At 39.7% G+C, this 23729-nt stretch overlaps 3 protein-coding genes across 45 annotated transcripts in view; 1 reads left to right on the plus strand and 2 right to left on the minus strand.

Moving 5' to 3' along the window:
• LOC106751765 (calcium-activated potassium channel slowpoke) overlaps window positions 1–17741 on the minus strand; it is a 96015-nt gene extending 78274 nt beyond the window's left edge. For 40 of the 42 annotated variants that reach the window (XM_014632840.1, XM_014632836.1, XM_014632864.1 and 37 more), the window contains exon 1: window positions 16538–17741. In XM_014632840.1, the coding sequence (XP_014488326.1) occupies window positions 16538–16840 (303 nt within the window). In that variant the 5' untranslated portion in view covers window positions 16841–17741. The remainder of the gene's footprint in view (window positions 1–16537) is intronic. The other 2 variants (XM_014632825.1, XM_014632826.1) reach the window with 2 other exon arrangements.
• Window positions 17742–19485: 1744 nt separating this feature from the next.
• LOC106751768 (succinate dehydrogenase cytochrome b560 subunit, mitochondrial-like) lies at window positions 19486–20858 on the plus strand. The gene is made up of 5 exons (XM_014632869.1): window positions 19486–19624; window positions 19704–19760; window positions 20012–20202; window positions 20348–20490; window positions 20626–20858. The coding sequence occupies exons 1-5, from the start codon at window positions 19605–19607 to the stop codon at window positions 20728–20730; spliced, it is 516 nt and encodes a 171-aa protein (XP_014488355.1). The 5' UTR covers window positions 19486–19604; the 3' UTR covers window positions 20731–20858.
• A 92-nt stretch (window positions 20859–20950) lies between these two features.
• Window positions 20951–23632, minus strand: LOC106751767 (replication factor C subunit 3). Of its 2 annotated transcripts, XM_014632868.1 has the most exons (6): window positions 23095–23632; window positions 22796–22918; window positions 22511–22648; window positions 22205–22367; window positions 21693–22011; window positions 20951–21583 (listed from the first exon to the last, which is right to left on the minus strand). In XM_014632868.1, the coding sequence occupies exons 2-6, from the start codon at window positions 22880–22882 to the stop codon at window positions 21226–21228; spliced, it is 1065 nt and encodes a 354-aa protein (XP_014488354.1). In that variant the 5' UTR covers window positions 22883–22918; window positions 23095–23632; the 3' UTR covers window positions 20951–21225. The 2 variants fall into 2 exon arrangements, with proteins under 2 accessions (XP_014488354.1, XP_014488353.1); XM_014632867.1 differs by having other exon boundaries at window positions 22796–23632.
• Window positions 23633–23729: the final 97 nt, after the last annotated feature.

Here is a 23729-nt window from a genome sequence, read left to right on the forward strand (position 1 = left end):
CTGCGTGAAATTTTCCGCGGTATATTAGCAGTAGAATTTCCGTGATTTGCAATCATTCAGCGCGATTTCCAATTATCAATACACGTCCATCGGATTGTCTGTAGTTTTCAAATAAATCAGATTAAGCCGCGACTGTACTTTTTAAATCGGGATATCTTTATCAAAAATACAATAAAGCTATCTGGCTTTTCAATTGGAAGTTTTACGTTGAAATTTAATCTAGCTGAAAAGCTTAATTCCGACTATTATATGATTACATGTAATTGCATTTTAAATGGAATGACTGAGTGAAATGAATGAAGAGAATATTCAAGATTTTGTATATTCTTCGCCGAATGGATGTAAAATAGTGCGGTAGGGTTCCCTTTCTTTTCCTCTTTCCCTCAACAGATCTTAGGGAATTATACAAACCCATTGCGCGAAAGCGGTCGATTCAAGCGCCACTGAATAATTCATTTTAATCGTGGTCGCCAAATTTATCTCGCGTTTCTTGTAGCGAAAAATGCGATGGAACACGGAATGTATATTAAGATCGCATTATAATCATTTCTCACGTTATTACACGCTATTTACGCGGAACTTGTTATTACACACGCAAATTAAAAAGCTTCAAATACGTCTATAATCGTCATATCATTTAATACTTAACGACCCTTTTTCACGATCTGACGCAATATGATTTCCTCGAGAGAATATCGAGAGAAGGAGCGATTGAATGCATTCTGCTGAATCAAGATAAAGTGTGCAAAGTCACAATTTAGTGGACGATTGTTGAAGTACAGAATAACACGTGAAGGTTCCGTCGCGACGGTGAAACAAGGTCTTCGCATAAAGGTGTGCATACACATAGCGAACAAGCAGCGATCGTGTGATCGTATCTAAACTTTCTTTAAAAACATCTGATAAGCCAGTTAAAATTTGGATACTACTTTGATGCTCTTAAGAATAGAATACGCTTAATCAGATGACTCATAAACTAATAAAAATCTTTCAACTTCTCCCTTTTACAAATCGAATTTTGATACTATCTTCAACAATCCATTTTCATGCTAAAATAGCAAAAAACGGAACGGACAAAACAGTATTATATTATTAGAATCGAACCTATTTTGCTATCTTACTACATTGTAGAATTAAAAGTTTAATACAGATTCAAAATTTCGTCTCGAGCGAATCGTTCGGATTTGTAACGACATTTTCCGAAATGTTGCAACGAACACCTCTCGCTGTTCGTTCGCGACACCTTAATTTCAGTTGTCGCAGGAGACGAAGTAAACGCGTTTGTTTTCGATCAACCGTGGCGCACAGATATACTCTCGACCCGTTTTCCGTTAAAATTAGAGACTTCCGAGGGAGACCATAAGCTCGCTCGGTCACTTTTTGCTGTGGGTGACAACAACTCGAATAAACTACAGGCACACCCGGCTTGCATTCATGCACTTTCCGTGCGCGCGTATATATGTTGCCGCATTATGTGCACGCTCGTTTTGTCTCCGCACGATACCATTATGACACCGTTTCCATTTACGACGGGATGCACGAGCCCCGCTTTTCGCGACACAGAAGGAGGTGTGCTCCGAGAAAAACGTCGCGCTTCTCGACACCACTCGGAAGGGGTGTTTCGCGATCAGATAATCTGTCGTTTCCGCTGCGATTTACAGGCGCTGTTGGAAAAGCACACACGAATGATGTTCATTTATGAGAGCCGGCAAGTAAACAATTATATTTTTGAAAAATAGTTATCAATTTCATGTCTGTACGCAATATCTGATTTGCATTTCAAAGAATGTCCGTGAATTTGATAAATAATATTTACACGGGAGGCAGACGTGTCTCGCCGAGTCATGCGGCAAAACGATCAGATCGTAACGCGCATAAAGCTCCGCCGCTGTGTATGCGCGCGTTCCACTCGGTACCATGACAATATCGTATTATTGGTCGATAAGAAAGCAACGTTTTCTCATACCAACGGTCCGTTCCGCGAGGCTAGCAGACAATATTATGGCGTTTCTTATTCTACCCGAGGGAAGGCACCCCATCAAATCCGGAAGAGACCGGCGCAAATTGGCTAATTCGAGCGGGATCAGTAGTGATTTGCTACAATTGGCAGACGTTGGAAATTAAATCTTCGTGAATTCTCGACGGAAAAGCGCGAAGGTAAACAGGGTTGCCATTTTTTCTGGATTCGCGAGAAAGAACAATCTCTCAGTCGAAAGACAAAATTAAATAGATTAAACGTGTCTCCCAACATATACGCACGTTAGCGTATATGATAATAATCGTCATTGCGTCGTTTACAATTTTTTTGTAAGTTTCTATTGATCGCGATAAATATAATTAAGATGCCGTTGTAATCCACGAGTAAAGAAGACATCGGTTTACGCAAAGTAGTTTCCCCTGAGATACATGTAAACATGTATGTTACGCTTATAATCCTCTTATCCTGCCCGTTCATAATCCTGACCTTTGTTCCGTCCCTACGATAATTAAGTCTTTTTCTTAACTAAATTCCGTCGCACGCTCGTTTCGCTAGCGCAAAACTTCACAAAAGCGCCTCTTTGCCAGAGAGTCATTCCTTTTAAACTGCGATTATGAAAGAATCGACGTAAACTGCTCAGCTCGAAAGAAAGGGGGAGCTATGTTGTAACAGCACAATGGCTGCGTTACACTTTATCGTTGCAACCGTTCGTTCACCGATGAATTCGTCGACGAGCCCCAATGATGTCGTGTGTAGTGACGCGTGATTGTCTCGTTCGTCTTGACAAATATTCGAGAAAATAATGGAGAAGATATCTCCGGAGATAACGCTCAATGGTAATTAAGCCCCGAATTAAAATCAATTTTAGTTTAGAGAAAAGTCCGTTTGAATTTTAGCGGACAATGAGGGATTCGCGGTTTAATGAGCTTAGAAACTTCGTCGAGAGATCTACGATCGGGACTTTCTTCCTTTTTTATTTTTTTCATTTGACTTTTCTCTCCGGCCTGAAGTTTACTCTGCGAGATTTGTATCGTTTCCTATATTCTGAATGAATTGTTCGATTTAATGCACACACGTTAAGTGATATATACACAAGTAAAACAAGCCATGAAACCTAATCTATCGCGTTTGTTTTGCTTGCGCTTCCATCCTCCTTTCCCCATTCAAAGTCCAAATATACATCGCCTCGAATGCGGAAAGTGCGAGAGCAGCTAGAAACGAACAGACCATCGCGCGCCGCTCAGAATCGCACAATTGTCTGCCAGCACGATTCGTTGTCTGCGTTATATTTAATATCCGCGGGCCGAGCCAAAAGTCACTAGCCTGAGAATGCAAATAAAGAAATAGACAATCATAATCGGATAACGAAAAATCAGTTGCGCGATTATTACCGCGCGATAACCGTGTAATTTGCGAGCCACAAAGGCTCCGCTTATCATATCTCAACGTGATATAACGAATCTCTGCGGTTTGTGCCATCTACTCTACGTTTCCTTCATGAATAATAAACCCGTATTTTAATTCAACGTTAAAGCTGTCGTTCGACTGCCTCTGATTACTCGGCTTACCCAAAGCGAGTCATAATCGACTTGATTCACGCGCCGAGAAACCCTGAACGCTATTTTAGCCCACGCTCGGTGGAGGTAAAAGATTGGCACCGAGCGGGAACGAATCATCGATGATGGCGCAGCGGCGGCCGACGCTCGCGATGAAATTAGCGTACCGTCGGGATCGTCTTCGTTATGAGAGAGAGAGAGAGAGAGAGAGCGTCAAAGGCACCTTAGATAGCCGCGTTGCGACAGCCATTAGCACCGACAGCCGTGCTATTAACGTTTCGAATGCGTGCAGCTTCCTGTTTCGTCGAAAATTCTCCGTTTCGCCGTTGGAGATTCTCGACGACGAGGGACGAAATAGTCGGCGGTCGTTTCCTTCCCTTCCTTGAGAACGAATCGTAAAATGTAGTTTCGCGTGCACGACGATTTTAAGCATTTTAATTAATGCGACAACGTCGTCGGCGAATGCACGTCGTGTGTACCTCCTGAATAAATTTAGCCTTGAGAGGAGAACAGACGCAATTACGCACAACTTGTGTGTAAATGTGTGAAATTAGTTAGCAACAGTCGTAATGCTAGCTCACGTTTTAATATACTCTTCTCCGCGCACAACCATCCACTCCACCGATATTTTAACGTGTCCTCTTTGCAAAGCGCTCTTGCGTGCATATAAATTAAATTTACCGTGCTGTATATACATCATGCTTTCAACATATTACATTCGCGGAATTTAAATTCAATATATTTCGTTTCATGTACACCATTAATCAATTCCATCCACTGGAATGTTAAATTCCAAGTTCGCAAGCTTGAAGAAAGGTTTCGTTTCAGCTTTCCGCTTCTATCCTACACGCATACATGCTCTGTGCAATTACCGATGTGATAATTATGATGCAAATAAATCAAGAGGATTCAACATATCGAAATGCTTTGAAAATTGAATTACTCTTACAGACGAATTGCGCAGCCATTTATCGTACAGATATATTTTCATAGAAAAAATACTGTCTAGTATACCATGGACTGTCAAAAAATTTTATTTTGATTGATAAAAGAAAATCTTACTATTTGAAAATAATTTTCCCTTTATAAAAATTATATGTACAAATGGTTTAATCGCGTTTTAATTTCGCCGTTTATCTATCGCGCGCGTTACGAGAGTTAGTAATTTAATAAATCTATACACACAGTGACGTCTTATTTACATGTCACGTTTTGTACGTTTTTGCGGCACACATATGTAGACCTCCGAAACTTCTGAAATTCATCGCAAAAAGAATGTTGCAAGCTTTTTGCAACTATTGGCTCGCGTTAGCGTGACGATCGGTCGAACGACTTTACGGCGCGAGCGGTGAAAAACGTATTGTTCCGTCCTTGTGAGTCTGCTTATGAGGAGAAATAAAAAGTGGAGCAGCGCAAGAATACAGATTTCGCTCGCAAACGACTAACGATGCGCGGTAAATCACGATTCGATTTCGCATACCTCCAACGGTTTTTGCAACGCCACGCTGTGAGTGACATATCCCGTGCGGAGGAGTAGAGGGAATTTAGAGCTGAATGCAGGATTAAAAGTGGGTTTATGCGCGAGAATCGATTAATGCATCCCGCCGGAAAAGGACACGATCGAAAGTAATAATTTGCTGTGAAAAAATTATCGGATTGAAAGCGCCGTTGATACTCGGGCATTTCTATGATTGATATTTACGCCTGACGTTTGAACAACGAGCGTATAATAAATCTACGGAACTACGCCGAGTGAGTTTCACGTAATAATCATTCGATATGTAATATAATACACAACGCGATATAATAACAGAATAATTCTCTAATTTTTCTATTATTCTCACTATGAACGCGCGTTTGCGTCAAAACATATTTGCCTGCGGCAAATGTCGATACAAAACCTTCCGGCAATCTAAACATCAAAATAAAGGAGAGAGAGAGAGAGAGAGAGATATGTAAATTTAAATAATCGAAATCATACTGCGACTGAATTATTTCTGCCTGTGCGCAGAATTAAAGAAAATCGTGAACGCGCTCGATGGACGATTATAGGATTTTTCCCACGATAACCGAACTGTCAAATCCTCTTCTCTCCAACGTGCCGGAATGATTATAGTATAGTATTATTTTGCAACTCGTCGTAACCCACCGGTCGTGTATCGAGTGGATAAACGCGCAAGAATGCGCCGGTGCGCGTTTAATCCATTTTTTTGCGACGCTATCGAACCTCCGCGACGATAGTTTAAATTGCGAAAAAGCATGGAAACCCAATTTCGCGGGACACACGTACAACAGCTGTAACCCAGTTTCGACGGACGGACATGTGTCCCGACGTGCGAATGAAGGTGTGCCGCGCCGTTCCCACACGTGATTCTTCTTTCTTTCGTTTCTCTCATCAGCCGATATCTCAGTTGATCTTCCCTTCCAGTCGGAAGGAGCTCATTGCTCGTTCCGCGTCGTCGTGTACGAGGTGAGGGAGAGAAACTCCACTATTTAGACCGACGTTGCTACTCTACCACGGTCTAAAGTGAATTGTCTTCGTATTAAATCGAGCTAAAGTCCCATGATCGAGAAAGCGCTCGAGCATTTTCAATGGAACGCTATACGAATACTTGATGCAATTTTGTCGGAATAATGTAAAAAACATTACGTAGAGAAAATATTGGAAGCAACGTCTTGCATGTAAAAATAATTCATCCGAAAGATTCTGGCAGCCGATTTTCGTTTTATTTCGGCATGCACGGTTTATTGCGCAATGAAGAAGTTAACTTATGGGGTTAAATTCCATTAGTTCTACAGGCGATCAACTCCCAAAGTGATAAGCCTGTAGCGCGATACATAGTCGAAAATCGATACGGTTGTTTACTCGAGTTACAGCGCGTGAACATTATACCGCAACTTAGCGCATTATATTTCTACGTGACATCGTCGCTACCTTGCTGAGAAAAATTGCTTAGCACACACTAAGCCGCGCTGAAATAACGTCCGTAGTATTATCGTAACGGATGATCAATGTCGATACGACATTGTCACAAGACGTTGCAAATATTTTCGCATTGAAAACAAGGCGGTTAAAAGCGGCGGTAAAACAATCCCCAGCTTCAAAGTGGCGCGATCAAAGTGACGTGGATAAAGCGATTTGTCTCTTTGTCAAAAAATACCATCGAAAATTAATGACGCGTGAAGGTTCACCAGATTTCTCACTTTTATCTAATATCCCCTTCGGCTTTATCGTTCGACGTTACATTAAGTGCTTGCAAAAGTTCGTACGATATTGAAGTCATTATAATATTTTAGTCAAATTGCTATTAATCACCTTTTGTCATCAATCTTTCGGACAATAGTTTGATCCCGTCCCGATAAAACGACTCATCTTTGGAGGTAATCCGACCCGCATTTCAGAACCGTTTGGATGTTGCATCGATCTGAACAGATGAAAATCAGATGGGACGATGTCTGGAAAGTACGCTGCAGAACAACGTCTCTTTAGTCGCAATAGCAATATGACGTTATAATGAAGTGGGACTTTGCGTAGGTTTGAGGGCGTTTTCCCTGGTAGCTAAAATACTCCTTCTTGATCCCACCAGATATACGGGGAGATCCTTATACCGAATATTGTGTAGCAGATGTGAATCAGCCCTTTTGCGTTTGTCAAAACAGATCCGTTTTTCATCATCCGTAACTATTCGCCACAAAAACTCTTTTTTCTTCGTGCCTGGCAAACAATGAGAGACAGAGAGTTCGTGCCGTCTTTCTAGATCATTGCTTTCAAATGGCGGGATACTGTTGATTTATCGACTCCAAGCTATCCTGCAAACTTTTTTAACGTTTGGACCGAGTTTTCGTTGAGCAATGCTTCCAATTCGTTGGTCTCCATCTCGTTTGGACGCCGCGAGGTCTGAGATTCAGTCTACGTATTCGTCGAAGCGGCCGGATGCCGAAAGGCTCAGCGCGTCATTTGACAGCTGCTTTGTAATCGGAGGTTGCGCGATCAAGCACATGGATTATGATCTGTGTTTTATGCGCGACATGTCGGTTTAATTTTATATCTGTCGAAATGTGCTCCAAACATGTAACGTCGAAGTTCAAGATGTCGCGTTGCGCCTTCTAGAAATTTATAGTATAGTCGGATACCTGACCGAAATTAGATCCGCTGTTGCGCGCGTCTTATCAATAATTATCCATTTCCCCCGGATATGGCAGTCAGCCGGATATATTAAGATGATAACGACTCCGTATAACGATCGATTCCGTGTAATGTAGTTCGGGGGAGAGAGAGAGAGAGAGAGAGAGAAGTTAAACTCGGGTTAACTCCACGGTTAGCCAAGCAATTACAAGGAATTCGTAGTTAATCTCACTTCAACTTTCAGCTCACGTCGGAGGAATGACGAGTGCGCGCTCGTTTAAACGGACGGATTTAACGCACCACCTGAACCCCTAAACCGCGATACGGCTACATGAAACAATATTTTCGCAATCACTGTGATTTAAATCGATACACCGAATCCCATCGCGCGCCCGAAACTCCTTTGATGTACGGCGCGCTGATTAGTTCGCTTTTATCTTCCCGATATTTATGTGCGACAAGCAACATTTTTCTGTTTGTGCTCCGAACGGCAGGGAAATAAAACTAGTTCAATGAAGCTGATTACAAACGTTGAGTTTAGATTCGTAATCAGCGACCTCGATTATCCTAGCTAGTTATTGCATTTTGTCTGCCATGTTGAATTTCTGAATTTTGAGTTTGTCATCTGCAAGTTCAAAAAGATATCATTGATAATCAATATTGTATAAACATATTTTTCACCCCGTATTGCCTGTCATATTGCGAGCTTGCCATGTTAACCAAAGTATTTCAACAACTGCACGATAATTTACACACGCCGAAGAAAAAATATACAACAATAGGAAAACAAGTGCAGTAAACAACTACAGCAAGGAGCGGTACGATTTCAAGATTCCTCAATCTGGTGATTAATTCGTCGATACGTCGCCGGCCCTGATATGTATTATTAAACGGCTGCTTTCGGAATGAAAACCGCCTCGAACGAAGACTTTCACGCGGATAAAGGAGCACTCTCGTGGTTGCACACTTTTTACGCGTACAAAACGAATTATAGGCGAACTGTTCGTCCCTGCTCTGACACGAACGGATCTCCTTTTTCTCACCGTCACGTTTCAGCAATTCTTTCTGTATCTCCTTGTTTTATTCTCCGTCGCACGGATGGACCTTCAGCTCGGTCTGAAAAAACTTGCGGTTTCATTTTGTGACACTATCGATCGTGCCTGCCCAGGTAGGCTGGTCATACTGAATTAAACATACCGGCAGATACCTCTGTAAGACGGATATTCTGTAATTCGATAAGTCCTAATGCGAGAAATAAGACCCGCCTTGTCGGCTTAAAGGTGTCTTTCTCTCTCTCGTGGCTTCGCGCTCTTCTTATTCAATTATAACATATTAATATATATAACACGGTCCTCCTCGTGAAATTTTCAATTTCATTTTGCTAATCTGATTTTGAAATATATTTAACTGAGATGTGTAAAACTTTCTTTACGACATTCATGTCTAACTATACGGGAAGGAAGGCACTATTCGTTACTGCAAAGAACGGCTCCTATCGAGTCGTCCCGAGATTTCCCCATTTTTACGACCTTCGTGTATACTGTTTCGGAGTGGCTGCAGAGAGACAATGGATTACGTAACACAATATATCTCAAAATCTGCAAAAAGTCACGAACGACATTTCGTACACACCCACCGACGATTCGAAGATGGTAGTGCGGAAAATCGATCGTTCTTCCTTCCATCGCCTCGTGTCGACGAACGTATTGTCCGTTTTGCCATTATTATTTGTCATCGCGGCCGTAATTCGCGCCCGCTATGTCGCGTAAAAACCGTGACAACGCTTCATCGTAAAATTATTGATGTTTTGCTTCAAGTAAATCATTTTTACGGCGTTGTATTACATCCTCGATATATAATGCAGCGCAATAATGTCCCTCTTTGTATCTTCTCTTTATATCAACAATCAATATCGGCTGCGTTGCCACATTACTCCGCGCCGAGAGGTAAAGAATTCCGGGTAATGGCCGCCAAGATTCTTTGCAGAAAGAAGCGCCGTGTATTAACTCAGCTGCTAACTATTTCATGCTTCGTCGTCGAGAAAAGCTCGAAAAATCCAACGAGCATAAAGAGATAAATAACGATAAATATCTACAGTTTTGGCGTTTAACATGTAAAATGAAAAAGAATGATCAGTAAAAAGATAAGTAAATATATACTTTGTGATTTTGATAAAAATGCTGCTCGGTGCGTATAAAGGGGAGCAGTTACTTAGCGATGATAAAGCTGGTGTAATAAAATGTAGGATTCAGGATCTGTTTTATGAAACGGGCGCCTAAAGATTCTCTTATATAGAGTCGAAAATTCCATCGAAATATATACCGAGAGAGACGAATGAAAAAGACCGGGATTATCCTTTTGTTAGAATAATGTCGGTCAGCGAGGTATATTTACAATGTATAAAAGTCAATGATAGTCTTCCCAACTAGTGCGATCCTTGTGCGCTTAAAGTCCGCAAAATATGTAGCGAAATCACATTTCGCTCATCATCATTCGCTCTCAAATTCTCCACAAAGAGTCATTCCGGCCGTTATCACATGTTCTCACAAATACATGTCACCACGTTGTAACGATTCAGCAGAAAAGCAATATTCCTATATTAGACGGTTTTATTGCAAAAAATAATGCAATAATTTAGCATGAAGAAATGTATCGGTTTTTTAGCAGTGACTCTTACATCAGAAAAACATATTTTTTTGCAGTATTCGCAATTTTCTGATAAAATAGCGGTTTTTAACTAGTGGTTCCTTCGGAATTGGATAAAAGCTTACAGAATTCAATTTCTACCGACCACAATCCAGATAAAGAGATGTTCTGCCGACATTTTCTAACTTTGAACACAAGATCAACTTCATGGATTCTTCGATCGATTTGGAATCAACACTTTGTGTGATCAAATAGTGAATTCTTATATAACTATTGGAGATAGTTTCTACGAAACTTATTAATCTTCGAGTGAAAATTCCATTAAAACAACGTCCATTTCATACTAAATAAAGACTCGTAATTTAATCACCACTTCGAATCGCGACTTTCATTCGCTTGTAATTTGAAAACCACCACGGTGTCTGGAGATTTCCGTGGGAGAGAAATTCACGCGAAATTGGTCCAGACAAGCCAAAATAAAGTGTAGAGCAACCGTCGCGGGCGTATCGATCGACGTATCTTCGTCGTGCTGAATTAAACATAGCAATTGTCCTGTAATTCGATGAACTCTGACGCGAGAAATAAGACGCACAAACTTGGAAACGGTTATCCGTTGAGGGACATTCGCACATTACGTCCATAACTTTTATATAGCGGGTAAACGTCAACGACGTTATTGACGGCTAAAGTGCATCGACGTGACGATCGCGTTGAAACTCATCTCTCGCGTCGTCGACGAATGGAAGAAATTTTGCAGGAGCCGACAAGTGCAGCGCCGAAAACGATCGCCTCCGGACGCGTCACACGAATAAATTTCCAACTTTCCTCCCTTTTATTCTTTGCGCGCATTGTCCGCTGTGACGTGATTCCGTGATAGGGATGCTCCGACTTCCCGAACAATTCCGCTTCGTTACCTCTTTCATCGATAAAAGTAAGCGTGCCAAATTGATACGCCAGAAGCCGATTTCGCGAAATTAGTTGAACTTTTCAGCAAAGTCGGCATCTACGACTGTTGTGCCAACGAATCTATCGACTAACGAACATTAATGCTACATATTTGTAATTCTGGACGAATCAAATGATTGACACTTATTGGCAGGATATATACCGATATCTTAGAAATAAAATTCCAGAATTAGAACACACTTCTCAGCCGGAAATCACGGAATTAGTTATTCTAACACGGACATATTGATGTTATCACGACCGCCTATCTCCCTCGCATCCGTTATGCATTTTAACATCGAATATCTTCACCGTTCGATATATCATGCGCGTGGGCAACGAAACGCGGCGGAGATGCACGTACGTACTACATACCATTGCGGGGAAATTTTGAATTTATGTCCCGTCTCGTCCATGCAATTCTATCCGGGTTGTAACTGCCGTGGGGGATTTCAACAATCACATTACGAAACAAGAAATAGATTTGCCGAATTATATGATGGGAATGAATCCCTGACGGATTGTTATCCCTTCTCAATCGAGAATTCCTAATATTGCGCCACACGCGACGTCTTGTTGAGACATGTCGCCGGGAATGCATACGAAAGACGAATTTTGCCATCTATTCATGCGAATCTCAAAAACATCATATACAAAGAAGCCGAAGAAACAGTGCGTTGTGACAATTAATAAATTTAAACGAAGCGAAAGTAATAACGGAGAATTAAGTACTCTTGCGTACGGGCAATCTAATAAAGCGCCTAAACTGGAATAAAACGTCGAATTAACTTCCAACGTAAAAACAACACGACCATGTAAACGAGTCACAGATACATAATTCATATTGCTCTGCCTGCTACCTGGTGGTACGGTCGATTTTTCCGCGAACACGTGTAGAGAGCATCCCGTGCCGGTAATATAAATTCCACTATAAATTTCTGCCGCTATATGTCTCTTTGCGCGAACTATCGAGGAAAGTCCGATTAGAAAAGTTCGCGGTGTCAAACGGAAAAAAGTTGGCAATCGAGGGACAGCTTAAATATTCGCGGCAGTTCCGACGTATCGTGTTTCACCGCGACAAACCGCGAGTTGATTTGTCAAGTACGATTTGTCGGTATCGCGCGAGAAAACTCGAATCGAGTGAAAATGATCGTTTGTTTACGCAAGAAGCTCGTTAACAAACCAACTTGTCAAACGTTCTTGTTATCGAGGCGCTTCCTGAGTCTAACTTGTGACAAGGAAGTTTAACTATCGGAATAAATTGTACAGACAACGCTTGCTTGTATCGATATTATGAAATTCTGGAAAATATTAGCTGCCGCAATTTTCTCAAACTCCGCGAAATTAAGATAAATCAACAGAAAAATAATGTCGGAATAACATTCGCTGCTCCGTCTAGACGCTGTAATGTTTCATAAATTGTATCCTACATCTCTCCGTAATTCCTTGCGGCTGCTGAAATAAAACTCTAGTCCCATGCGAGGTCACGATACAAGTTTAGTTTCAATGGCGCGAATCAGCTGTCAAAAATCATACCAAAAGTGATTTGCGAGAATGTGTGTACACGGTGCAAAATTTACATCGTATTCCGATATTCACAACACAATTCTATTGCCGAATAAAAAATATCGCATCAGTGTTTTATTTGTAGAGATTGCAGCTATTTTTCAGTAGCTAGCGTCATGTCGATTGGAAATATTATTTTAATATCAATTTGAAGATGATAGGAGAATATCCGAATATAACCATCTCTCAAAACAAAGAATAATGTTACAATCGAAAATATTCATCCGTCACGATTTAATCTTCGTGACTTTATTTAACCGTTTGCGAGCGCTGTTTAGCAAAAATAACAAATTTCACTGACTGCATAAAGAAATATAGCTTTTTAACGTTTTAAATCTACAAACCGCTTGGCCTATTTCACGGAGCAGCTTTATAGCTTTTCATTGCGCGCGTTTTTTTTCATTGCGCTGCTTATTTTGCACTCAGTCGGTTCGCGCCGGCTTGCGAATAAAAATTAGAGATCGCGAATCGAAAATAACAAATGCGATCGCGACAAACGTCGCAAACGTTGGGAAGATAACATTTTTTTGCAAATTTGACGTCAGATAAGCTATAACGGATCGTCTTTATGACATTATCGCTGCGGCGTAACGCAAACTTCCAGAGCTGTGAAACAAACTTCATTAGCGGAGGCTTCATAATGTAAAATGTTACAGAATAGGCCCGCTAGCCAGCGAGAAACTTCAACGGAATCTACACGCTATTTAGGCCTTGTCGTAAAGTGGTAACGGTCAGCGCGCCGTCAGACAGGCGCCTGTTACTAATTGATCATCGGACTGCCGCGATAACTGCCGCGAGAGCAAACGTTTACTCAAAGAGAATCGTTATTCTGCCTAAAATTAGATATATTCGCGAATGTGAAAAGTTACTGAAGAAAGATGCATGTTTCGTTCGAGCAATAAAGAATCTCGCAATACAATACACTTTACAAGCTATTGTCTTTTGATGCTGTTTAAATTATTACTTACTGTAACTTGATCCCTGACAGCGGAAAAATTAAATGTTTTTCATGCTAACAGCAGTTTTCATTTTTAACCGTAGGAAGTGTTAAATGTCATTTTGAAACAGTTGAGCGTCGAAAATAATCAAGTAAGGATTTATGTAATGATGTGTGTGTGATTTATTTTTTGGTGTAATGAATTCTTTTTTTCACAAATATTGTTCAAGTTGTTAAGTTTTGTAGATTGAAACTCCATAATGGAATGAAAAATTGATTGCTTTAAGAAGATAATTACAAGGTTAATAAACAAAAATTTATTTACTTACAAAAATAAAACAAAAATTTAAAAAACTACTTGGGTAGACAAGATCCACGCCAGATTGGGGACACGCGATGACTTAATCTACCCTAATAACAACACAATTTATTGGCGATATGTTAATTATAATATTGGTTATATTAGCATTCATGAGGCAATTCATGTTGTTCAATATAAAGCCAGACAGACAACCAAAACCCTACGAAAGTAGATTTTGCGCAGTATCAGCTATAAATTTTGTCAACAGCTGGTAGAAATATAACAGGATTTACTAGCAGAGTATGATAACAGATTAATCCGTTGACCAACCTAACAGATTGTTATATCATGCTCTGCTAATAAATTCTACTATATTTCTGCTAGCAAGCTGTCAAAATTTACAGCAAATATTACGCAAAATCTGCTTCCACAGATTTGACTGTCTGACTGGTCTTATATTTGCTCCATGTATCCCCAATGAATTATAATAATTCTAGATGCAATGTTTACTTAGTTATTCTACAGGGTGTTGAAAAAGTAAGTGCCATAAATTTGGAAAGAGGGAAAGATATATTTGATCTTTCTTTTTAATTTTGATATATAAATCCTATTCAACTGTACATAAAATATATGTTCTCTCATTGGCTTTAAATTTCACGGAATCTGCAGAGCTAATCTAGAATTTCGACTCGGGATAATTAGATTTTTTACAACGGTTTCTTCGTACGGTTTCTTTGTACGGTTTTCTTAGAGAAATTTCCTCTATTTACAACATGATGAAAAATTAATCAATCGGTGAAAAGATTTTAACGTCCGCTTCGGCAAAAAAATCGTAGCGTTAAGAGCGATTAAGGCCGACAGATTACAAGCCGATATCGAAAGGGGAATCGACTTTCGGATTAACGATGTATCGGCGATTCAGATTACAATCGCGAGTAGCCCGGACAAGCAACAGAGATTATTAAAGAGTAGTTTCGCGGACTTTCGATAAACCTCATCATCGATTGGCTGAGGGATCCGCGGTCAGATTGTAATTGTTAGCCGTCGAACCTTGTGATTCGCATGGTGTCGTCCGACCGGGTCGAACCCGCAAGGGCGGCATATCCTCGCGTCATTGAAAAATGCGGAACAAGCGCGACGATCGGAACGACGAAGGGAACGACGTGCGCGTAAATCTACCGCGGGGCTCGCTATAAAATTTGAATAAAGCTATTCGTAAGTTGGGCGCAACCTTCTCGCCCGACTTAACGCCATGTAGTATTCTCCTGGGGTGTGAGAAAAAGATGGCGGGGATTCGCAAGAGCGAACGCGAGCTTCCCGGAGGGGGTAAATCGCGAAAGGACAGAGAGATCGACGAAAAACACGCGTATCTCCGGGGGTGGAGAACACGCACTGCGTAGAAAGCACCCCTCTCTACATCGGGGCCGACGCCGCGTCTGGTTCCACGAACGAAAACTAGGTCACCGGTCACGTACGCGACTCTCGGGGCTAGGAATCTCGTGTGCGCGGGCGCGTACACGTGTAAGTGGCCGAGCTTACGCTTCGCCACAGAGGCATATCCACGAACGAGGGAGAGAGAGGAAGGTCGTTGACGAGTGATCTTTTTCGTCGTCGTCCAACGATCGAACTTTTCGGTAATGGCGTCTCGCACGAATCTGCAGTTTTAATCGGCGCTCTTATTGGATTTCCTTTGAAATCGCTTTCCTACCTTCTTCGACCTATTTAGCCGAATCGCGTTTGATTTTCAGGAAATTCAATTAATAGTACCGAAGAACTTTTATCAAGCTCGATATCAAGTCGGGCGAACCTTAATTTCGCGGTGAGTTGGAAAATCTTTATGATCGAAATATTTCCCTCGCTGCTATAATAGCATTTCCGGCTCGTTGTAAACTCGAAATGATTTATATATATTATTCCCTATAAGATCTTCATATTGTAAAGATCATTCTCATATTTATCAATAGAAGAGTCGAGGAGCTTGTTCTTCATCGATGTTGTTGCCGATTAAGACGTAAACAAATAGTACCGACATATTTCTCAATATGTTCGAAACGAACGCGTGTTATAATATCTCGCCAGGTAAATTTAATTAATCTCTCCGTGAAATCACGATATAAAACATATTGAGGTCGAGAATTTTATGTAAGTATTACCGCGTTATTATAAAATGTAGTGCAGTTAAAAATCGATAAAAGCTAAACCAAGTAAAGTGAAAAATACGAATGGAATGAAAGAATAGCCGAAGAAGATAATATTTTTCGACAATAAATTGTCCACCGATAAATTGTTACTTTCTTCAAACCTATCGCACCATCAACTCAGTTTTTTTTTTTTCAGCAGACTGAAAAATTCGTATAACAATATAGGTCAGCCTGCGGAATGGTGTAGAATCGGTTTGCCTTTAAAATCGATAATCTCGTGTAAAACGCTGTAAATATTAAACGACGCGTATTGTACGGCGACACTGCACGATAACGCTTACCAGAATACGTCCAGTGGTGGTCTGCCCGGAAATCAGCTCGCCGGCCCAGTCCTTGGCCTCGGTCATAAAAGTCCCCTCGAACTCCTTGCCCTGGCGGGCCGTCTTCTGCTCCTTCTGCTTCGGGTCATTTGGGGATAGCTCGGGCTCCTTGCGACAGCAGAGGAAGGCGAACGCACGCCAGAGGAGCACGATCAGCAGCCCGGCGAGGAAGGTGAAGATGCTCGACAGCAGGAAGCACCACCATTTCCGCTCCTTGAGGCAGTCGTCTACCGGGGGCTGCTCGGTCGTCTCTTCGGTCGTCATCCCGGCGGATCTCTGCTGCCCCCGGGTCACACATTCACCGGCGGCTATCACTATCGGCGGCAGCTGCGGCGGCGGCCAGAAGGGCGCACTTTATGCGCTTCATAATTTCGCGCCGCCTCGCGCTTTCCTATCCTCGAGGACCCCGGTACCACGAGCTTCCGTCAGCTTTTGCGCGCTAGAGGAATCCGCCGTCGATCTCTTTTCCGCTCTCTTTCTCCTCTCCGCTCCCGCTCCACGCACACCCGCTGGCGTCGCAAGAGTCTGTCCTCCTCTCCCTTCCACACACACTCTCTCTCTCTCTCTCTCACACACACTCTTCCTTTCTCTCCCTCTCTTTCACCCTCTCACGGTCTACTCGTTCGCTTTCTATCAATCCAAGGGCAACCCTCGCGGACGTACGTTTCCAGCCGCGGGGCTGGTTGGCGAGGATTCACAGTGCGGTGTCACCACGCTCGGCGGCAACTGCTGATGCCGCAGGGAGACACCGCGAGCGAAAGACAGGAAAAAACAAGAAACCACTAATACCACCACAGCGTGTCACACACACACACACACACGGACATACACACGCACGCGCGCGCGCGCGTACACTGCTACGCGACGGATATTTCCGTTTGTCCTTCCGCGTACGTGTGTATATATTTATTTATATATACTTATACTCTCTCTTCTCTGTTCTTATTTTAAATTTTCCTCTCTGCGATGTATGTGCGTACATGTATGTGCGGATGTACCGTGATAAACGCGCGAACGAATGCACGACGACTATTTGATTTCTGTTTTTCTTCTATCTGTGACGCGCGCCCGCTCCTCTTAACCTAATCTCGGCTGTGTACACCACCGACGACGGCGACGACGAGGACGACCGAGTGTCCCGACGACCATACCACTGCTCCGCAGCAATCAATACGCAACAATGGACCGGGACCAATAAGCTCGGAGCTTTTCCTGACGTAGACGCACGCTCTCTTGCTACAGCTTATTCCCCACTACTTCGTCGATAGTGAAATTAGTAGCGGCGTAATCCGCACGGCGGCGCTGTATGCGCGGCTGCGCCAAAGGGGGTATTTCGCAGGGGTTGTTACGGACGTCTTCTAACTGCACTCGAATTGTATCTATTTCCTTTTTAAGTGCAGCGACGAACGCGCGCTGTTTCTGTTCTTTTTAACAGTCCGATAGTTCGAGACTTTATCTCGTTGTCCGAAGACATTAACACGGAGAGTGACGACGCGATAATAAACATATTGCTCTATAACATTGCGAAACCCTTATCAGTAGAAAACAAACTGTTTCCAAGAACTGTTTTCAAAAACAATCAATGATAGAATATCATATTCATGTATTTATCTCTCTCCACGTGCAGTTGTATATATATAAAATTTAATTTTTGACGAATAATTTTAAATTAATGATCATTATAATAAATTATCCAGACAGCGTAATGTCCAAAATCAGTGATATTTTTAAGACGTCTCAAAGATATCTTTGAGACGTCTCAATTTCGGATATAATACTTGAATCAGAGATACACTATAATAATATTGTTGTATATTAATAATAATATCATGGTATAAATTAGTGTAAAACAATATCATTGCAAGATTGATTCTTTTCATGAACTGTAATTTAAAAAACTCATCTATTCTCACATTTTTTTTCTTTCACAGACATTTCACGAATCTCCGCCAATATATTCCATAGACAGTTCAAATATACAGCATTGATAAGAAAGAAAAAAAAATTATCATTTCTAAAAGTATAAGTAATTTTTGCAGACGATGTATTATGACAGAAGCTGAAATTTATTCCTTACAATTCTCAGGAGATCGAGAGACTTTGAAATAGAACCACTTGGACGACAACGTGGCGACATCTCTTAATCCTATCGATGAAGTACTCTGTACTAACCTGTGTCGCTTCCGATGATAATCCGCGTACGAAGTAGATTAAAAAAGGAGACTGCAGTGAATGAAGGAGAAACTCGTGTTCGGCACTCTCGACTATAACACCCACACGAGACTCTTTTGACAGAATCTAAAGCGTAAGTCGTGGGGATTAGAATACTTCGAATGAATTCAGCGAACACGCGATGTTTGGTTTGGCATTCTCTCGGCGGTTCGTTTGACGAGATATTCACTTCCGACAGTTATTCAAAACGATATTTTATCGCGACAAACGCGCGAAATTTATTTGCGGCGCTCTCGACGATAATACTTATGCGAAGCTCATCTTCGAAGAGCCAAAATTACGAGAAATACGGAGGAGCGACTTACCGCGCGCGTCATAACTCCGGTCCGCGTAACAGACCGAATATCATAGCAGTTGGGAATCTCGTAGGTCGATTATCGAAATTTTCAAGAATCGATCGCTTCGATATGTGCGATACTTCACTCGGCATCCCCATCGCAAGCCCGTTACATTTATATTTTCAGGAAGTATTCAAACATATTTTGCTTTATATTGCTAATAAACGTGCGGGATAATATATCGTGTTCTATATGTGGCGATAATTTATGCGCAAAAATCATCTTCAGAGAGTTAAAATACAGAGCGACCTTTTTCGAATTCGCACTGCCGCGTCGCTGTTCATTTATTAGTAGAGATTGTTTATGGCACATATTTAATAAGAATTCGTTACTATCGTAACCCTGTTGAATATCCTACATTCGGTGCTGCGATTTAAAAATATCTTTCCTCTTTTCAAAGCGCACCTGTAATATTTGCTTATCATCTGTCGAAAATACAGGGTATTTATATTGCAAAAATGGCGCTACTTTATACAAGGTACGTTAGCAAATGTAATTTTTATCGCGATTTTATTTACTATTTAATGAAACAACGAAGACGTTTTTACATTTTTCAGACTTCTGTGCCGACGCAATGTTGATTTTCGACATTTTCGGGCCCTATACACATCCAGGTAAACTATTATATAATACGTAACCTCAATTTTATGTAATTGTCAAATTAAGAGTAATGATTTTTTGGTCATTTTTATGTCATATTAAATTATTCTACTAAATAATAATAATAAACACAAAGGGTATAATTATATTCCAAACCTATAAATATTAATCGTAGTATTGTTTATACAGAAGTTTTTGTGTGAGAATATTTTCATTCTGTCGTGTCTTTATAACTCAAACTGTAACAGAAGGTGGCTTTTTTTAGCCCTCTCTGCATAACAATATCAAATCCTTCACGTATAACATGTGAATCTCATGATGAGAAGAATATGCGTCTAAAGAGACCAATGTCACCGCATTTGTCAATCTATGAAATCCAGTTGACAGCTCTACTTTCAATAACACATCGGACTACTGGCATAATATTATCTTCTTATGCAATGTTCCTTGGTTTAGGTGAGATACAAAATATTACTTAACAATTGTTAAATAAACTAGTCAGATCGACAATCTTCTTTTATTAGAATAAATTAATACATATGTGTCTTTCATGAAAAAATGTATAATAAAATATTTTGATAGCTACGTCATCTCATTTCAGGTACATTGTTTATACCAGGTGGTATCCCCTGTTTTATAGAAATAATGGAGAGCCTATGTTTATCTTCTCCCGTATTGTTCGCTGGCAAGACATGTTTAGCCCTGCCTGCTACCTATCATTTATTCAATGGAATACGTCATTTGGTATAAGATTTTTTATATTATCCTAATAAATATAATTGGAAATAATTCAAACGAAAAACATAAATAATTTATTAAATCATAATTTATTTTCATTGTGAAGAAAAAACTGATTTTTATATTTTTATAAATTTACAGGCTTGGGATATGGGGATGTTTCTTTCAATCAAAGAAGTATATAGCACTGGATACACAGTATCTGCATTGTCAATTATTTCTGCGCTTGTACTTGCAGCAATGTAAGAGTATTATTCATGTGTCAGGAGACAATTTTTCTTTACAAATTAGTTGTATTGTCAAATCGCTTCAAGCCTATACTGTATTATTAATACTGTTGTAACTACTGAATAAAATAATAGAACTCGTACATATTTGATCGCACAAATTAAACTCTTTTTATTAACAATCTATTCCAATTCAAAATTGAACGAGCATTTGATTATCAAGTGATTACATTTATAAATAGAATATTTTTAAAAAAACATCTTTAACATCAGAGGCAGGGGGATTTTAATGGGAAAACATGTAAGTTGAATTAAATTTGTATCATTTAAAATACAAAAATTGTATATTATCAAGTACGAATTTCACTTCTTCCTATTTACAATATTCAGAATAAAATGTTCAAAAATAGATATCGAGAATCGTATCATGGTATAAATATTACAACCGTTGTACAGCATAACTATATCAAAACATATCAAAAGTATGAAAAGCATGACACAAAAGGTACGGATTTTACACGAAACCTTCTAAAGATGAATCGATATATTTCTTATAGATCGCCATAAATCGTGCAGCGAAGGCTTCTAAATGGAAAATAGGTTTCGATCCACGTATCATTCTGTGTTGGTATTCGGTCGCAATATCGATAATTTCTCTTTTCAACTGGTCATCGCATTTCTTTACACACTCTTGCAACAATCCTTTGAATATTAGATCACATGGTATGGCACGCGTTAATAAATCGTAAAATCTATTGCGCGTCTCCAGAAGTACCTTGGGAGATTGTTCAGAAACCATCATAGTAGCTGTATTACGTATGTATACTTGCCAATCCGGCTCTGATATCTTTTGATTGGCAGTGAATGGATATCTGGAAGCAGAACAATTTGGAAATCCATAAAGGGAGATAATGAAGATGTAATGATTTTAATTTTATCATAATATTTTATAAATATGCATTTACGTGTATCATTACTTACTGCTCAACTTTGCAAGCTTCAAGCATTAATATTGCTCGTCTGAGATTTCTGTCACTAGCCTCGATTACTCGATCGGCCAATTCGTCGGGCAAAGCGAGTCCTTCGCGTTTACAAATTGAATGTAGGACATTTTTTATTTCAGAAGCTGTTGGCGCAGGGACTCGGATTCGTACACATCGCGATCGAATCGCAGGTAGAACTCGTGACGTTGAGTTAGCACAAAGAATCAATCTGCATGTATTGATGTATTTCTCCATTGTTCTACGAAGCGCATGCTGTGCGTCCCTCGTAAGTTGATCCACATTTGACAGCAGTACCACTATTTACATAGATCAATAATATTATTTATAGTCAATTACTAATTTATAAAATATTATATACAATGACTTAATATTGTAAAAATGTCCACATAATTTTCATGTTTAGCCTTTATCAGTTATTTGTAAGATATCAAGAAATATTGAAATTCAAAGATAAAAAATATATTTTATATATAGTATCTCTTTTCATACCTTTAAATTCTTTTTGACCTATATCTATGTGGTGTGTTTGCGCAGTTGCTTTTATTAACTCCATAACAACAATTCTATCATGTATTCCTGCATCACTTGGGTTTACTTCGGTATGATAATTACTACTTATTGTTAGTATCTCCAACTTTTTCTTGGAAGCTGTCTAAAAGTACGTATTATGTATAATATTATCTGATTGTTCATTTATATTATCTATATATATTATGGACTTATGTAATTATCCGTGAAAGTCTAATCCTTAGATTCTCAATTATTATCATAAAATAAAACTAAGATATGACAAACCTCGAACTGCATGTTTTCTATTTTTAATCTCTCAGCTGCATTCCCATAGAGTTCTTTTAAAATACACAATATTCGGGTTTTCTTTCCTGCACCTGGTGGTCCATGCACTAGTAAATGTGGAAAGTCCCGTTTTTGAACCTATGTTTTAAATAAAAATAATAATGAAACATTATGATTATTCCAGTTAATCTGACAGTTTAGTATTGTGACTTTGAAAGCTTATAAAACCGGTTAACCTTATTCTCAAGATAGTGTTTCGGTATATCACATTAATATTATAATTACCATGTTTTTTAAGTCCTCTGCTTGTTCAAGATGATAATCTAATTTGGAAAGTGATGTGGGACGATATTTATCAACCCACAAACTCATTTTGTTGTCCGAAATTATTTACAATTGCTGCTTTTACTGTACCGTGTCCAAAAACGACAATAAAACTTTTAAAATGTCATATATTTCACAATTATCACATCTATACACAAAATCGTAATATATGTATAAAATAGAGCTCAATAGAAACTTATGTCAAGCAATTTATTGATATGTAGCGCATAAGAAAATCAAAATTTGTAACACCAGTTCACCTTGCTATCACGCGTACTAAAGTATAGCGGGAAACAAAATGATTTGAGGTCTGTTCGTTTTCGCTGCGCCGCTGCAATAAGTTGAAATGAGACAACATATACTTGTCTCGCTTCAACTTATTGCAGCGGTGCAGCGAAAACGAACAAACCTCTATTGACGTAGCTAAAAAGTTCAGAGCGCAGACGATGTCCAATAAAAGAATTTAGTTTTGATTAATTCGTTCTCTCATTGGATCTCTGAACTTAACTGCGTTCACCGTTTTGCACCCACTGGACGACATAACCAAAAAACTGCCAATAGTGCGGGAACAAGTGTCGGTCTATTCATATGCATTTTTTACGTTTTGTTACCTTCACTTTCTTTTAGTCATGTTTACTTTTTCCACACATTTTTAAACTCGAATATATTTTAAATGCATTATATTTTATGCATGATAAACATTTATTTTAGTTAAAAAGGTGTACTTTAGATTAAATCTAAAACATGTTGACATGTTTACTGGGACAATATTGTTAAGGAATGTGTAGAAATTGTATAGATATATGTGTAAAATACATTTTTATACATTCTTGAATTAAAAATGGGTAAAATTAACAATTATTACACACACACACACATATATATATATATATAT

Source organism: Dinoponera quadriceps, unplaced genomic scaffold (genome assembly GCF_001313825.1).
Source record: "Dinoponera quadriceps isolate SergipeBrazil2010 unplaced genomic scaffold, ASM131382v1 scaffold179, whole genome shotgun sequence".
Lineage (NCBI taxonomy): Eukaryota > Metazoa > Arthropoda > Insecta > Hymenoptera > Formicidae > Dinoponera > Dinoponera quadriceps.

Excerpts from the sequence above, each read along its gene's own strand:
- LOC106751767 (XM_014632868.1), bottom strand. The coding sequence starts at position 22,882 with ATGAGTTTGTGGGTTGATAAATATCGTCCCACATCACTTTCCAAATTA. Across the intron at positions 22,368-22,510 it reads TAGAAAACATGCAGTTCGAG|ACAGCTTCCAAGAAAAAGTT; the intron begins GTTTGTCATATC and ends ACGTACTTTTAG. Across the intron at positions 21,584-21,692 it reads GAAGCTTGCAAAGTTGAGCA|ATATCCATTCACTGCCAATC; the intron begins GTAAGTAATGAT and ends TTCTGCTTCCAG.
- LOC106751768 (XM_014632869.1), top strand. The coding sequence starts at position 19,605 with ATGGCGCTACTTTATACAAG. Across the intron at positions 19,761-20,011 it reads CGGGCCCTATACACATCCAG|CCCTCTCTGCATAACAATAT; the intron begins GTAAACTATTAT and ends GGCTTTTTTTAG. Across the intron at positions 20,203-20,347 it reads TGCAATGTTCCTTGGTTTAG|GTACATTGTTTATACCAGGT; the intron begins GTGAGATACAAA and ends ATCTCATTTCAG.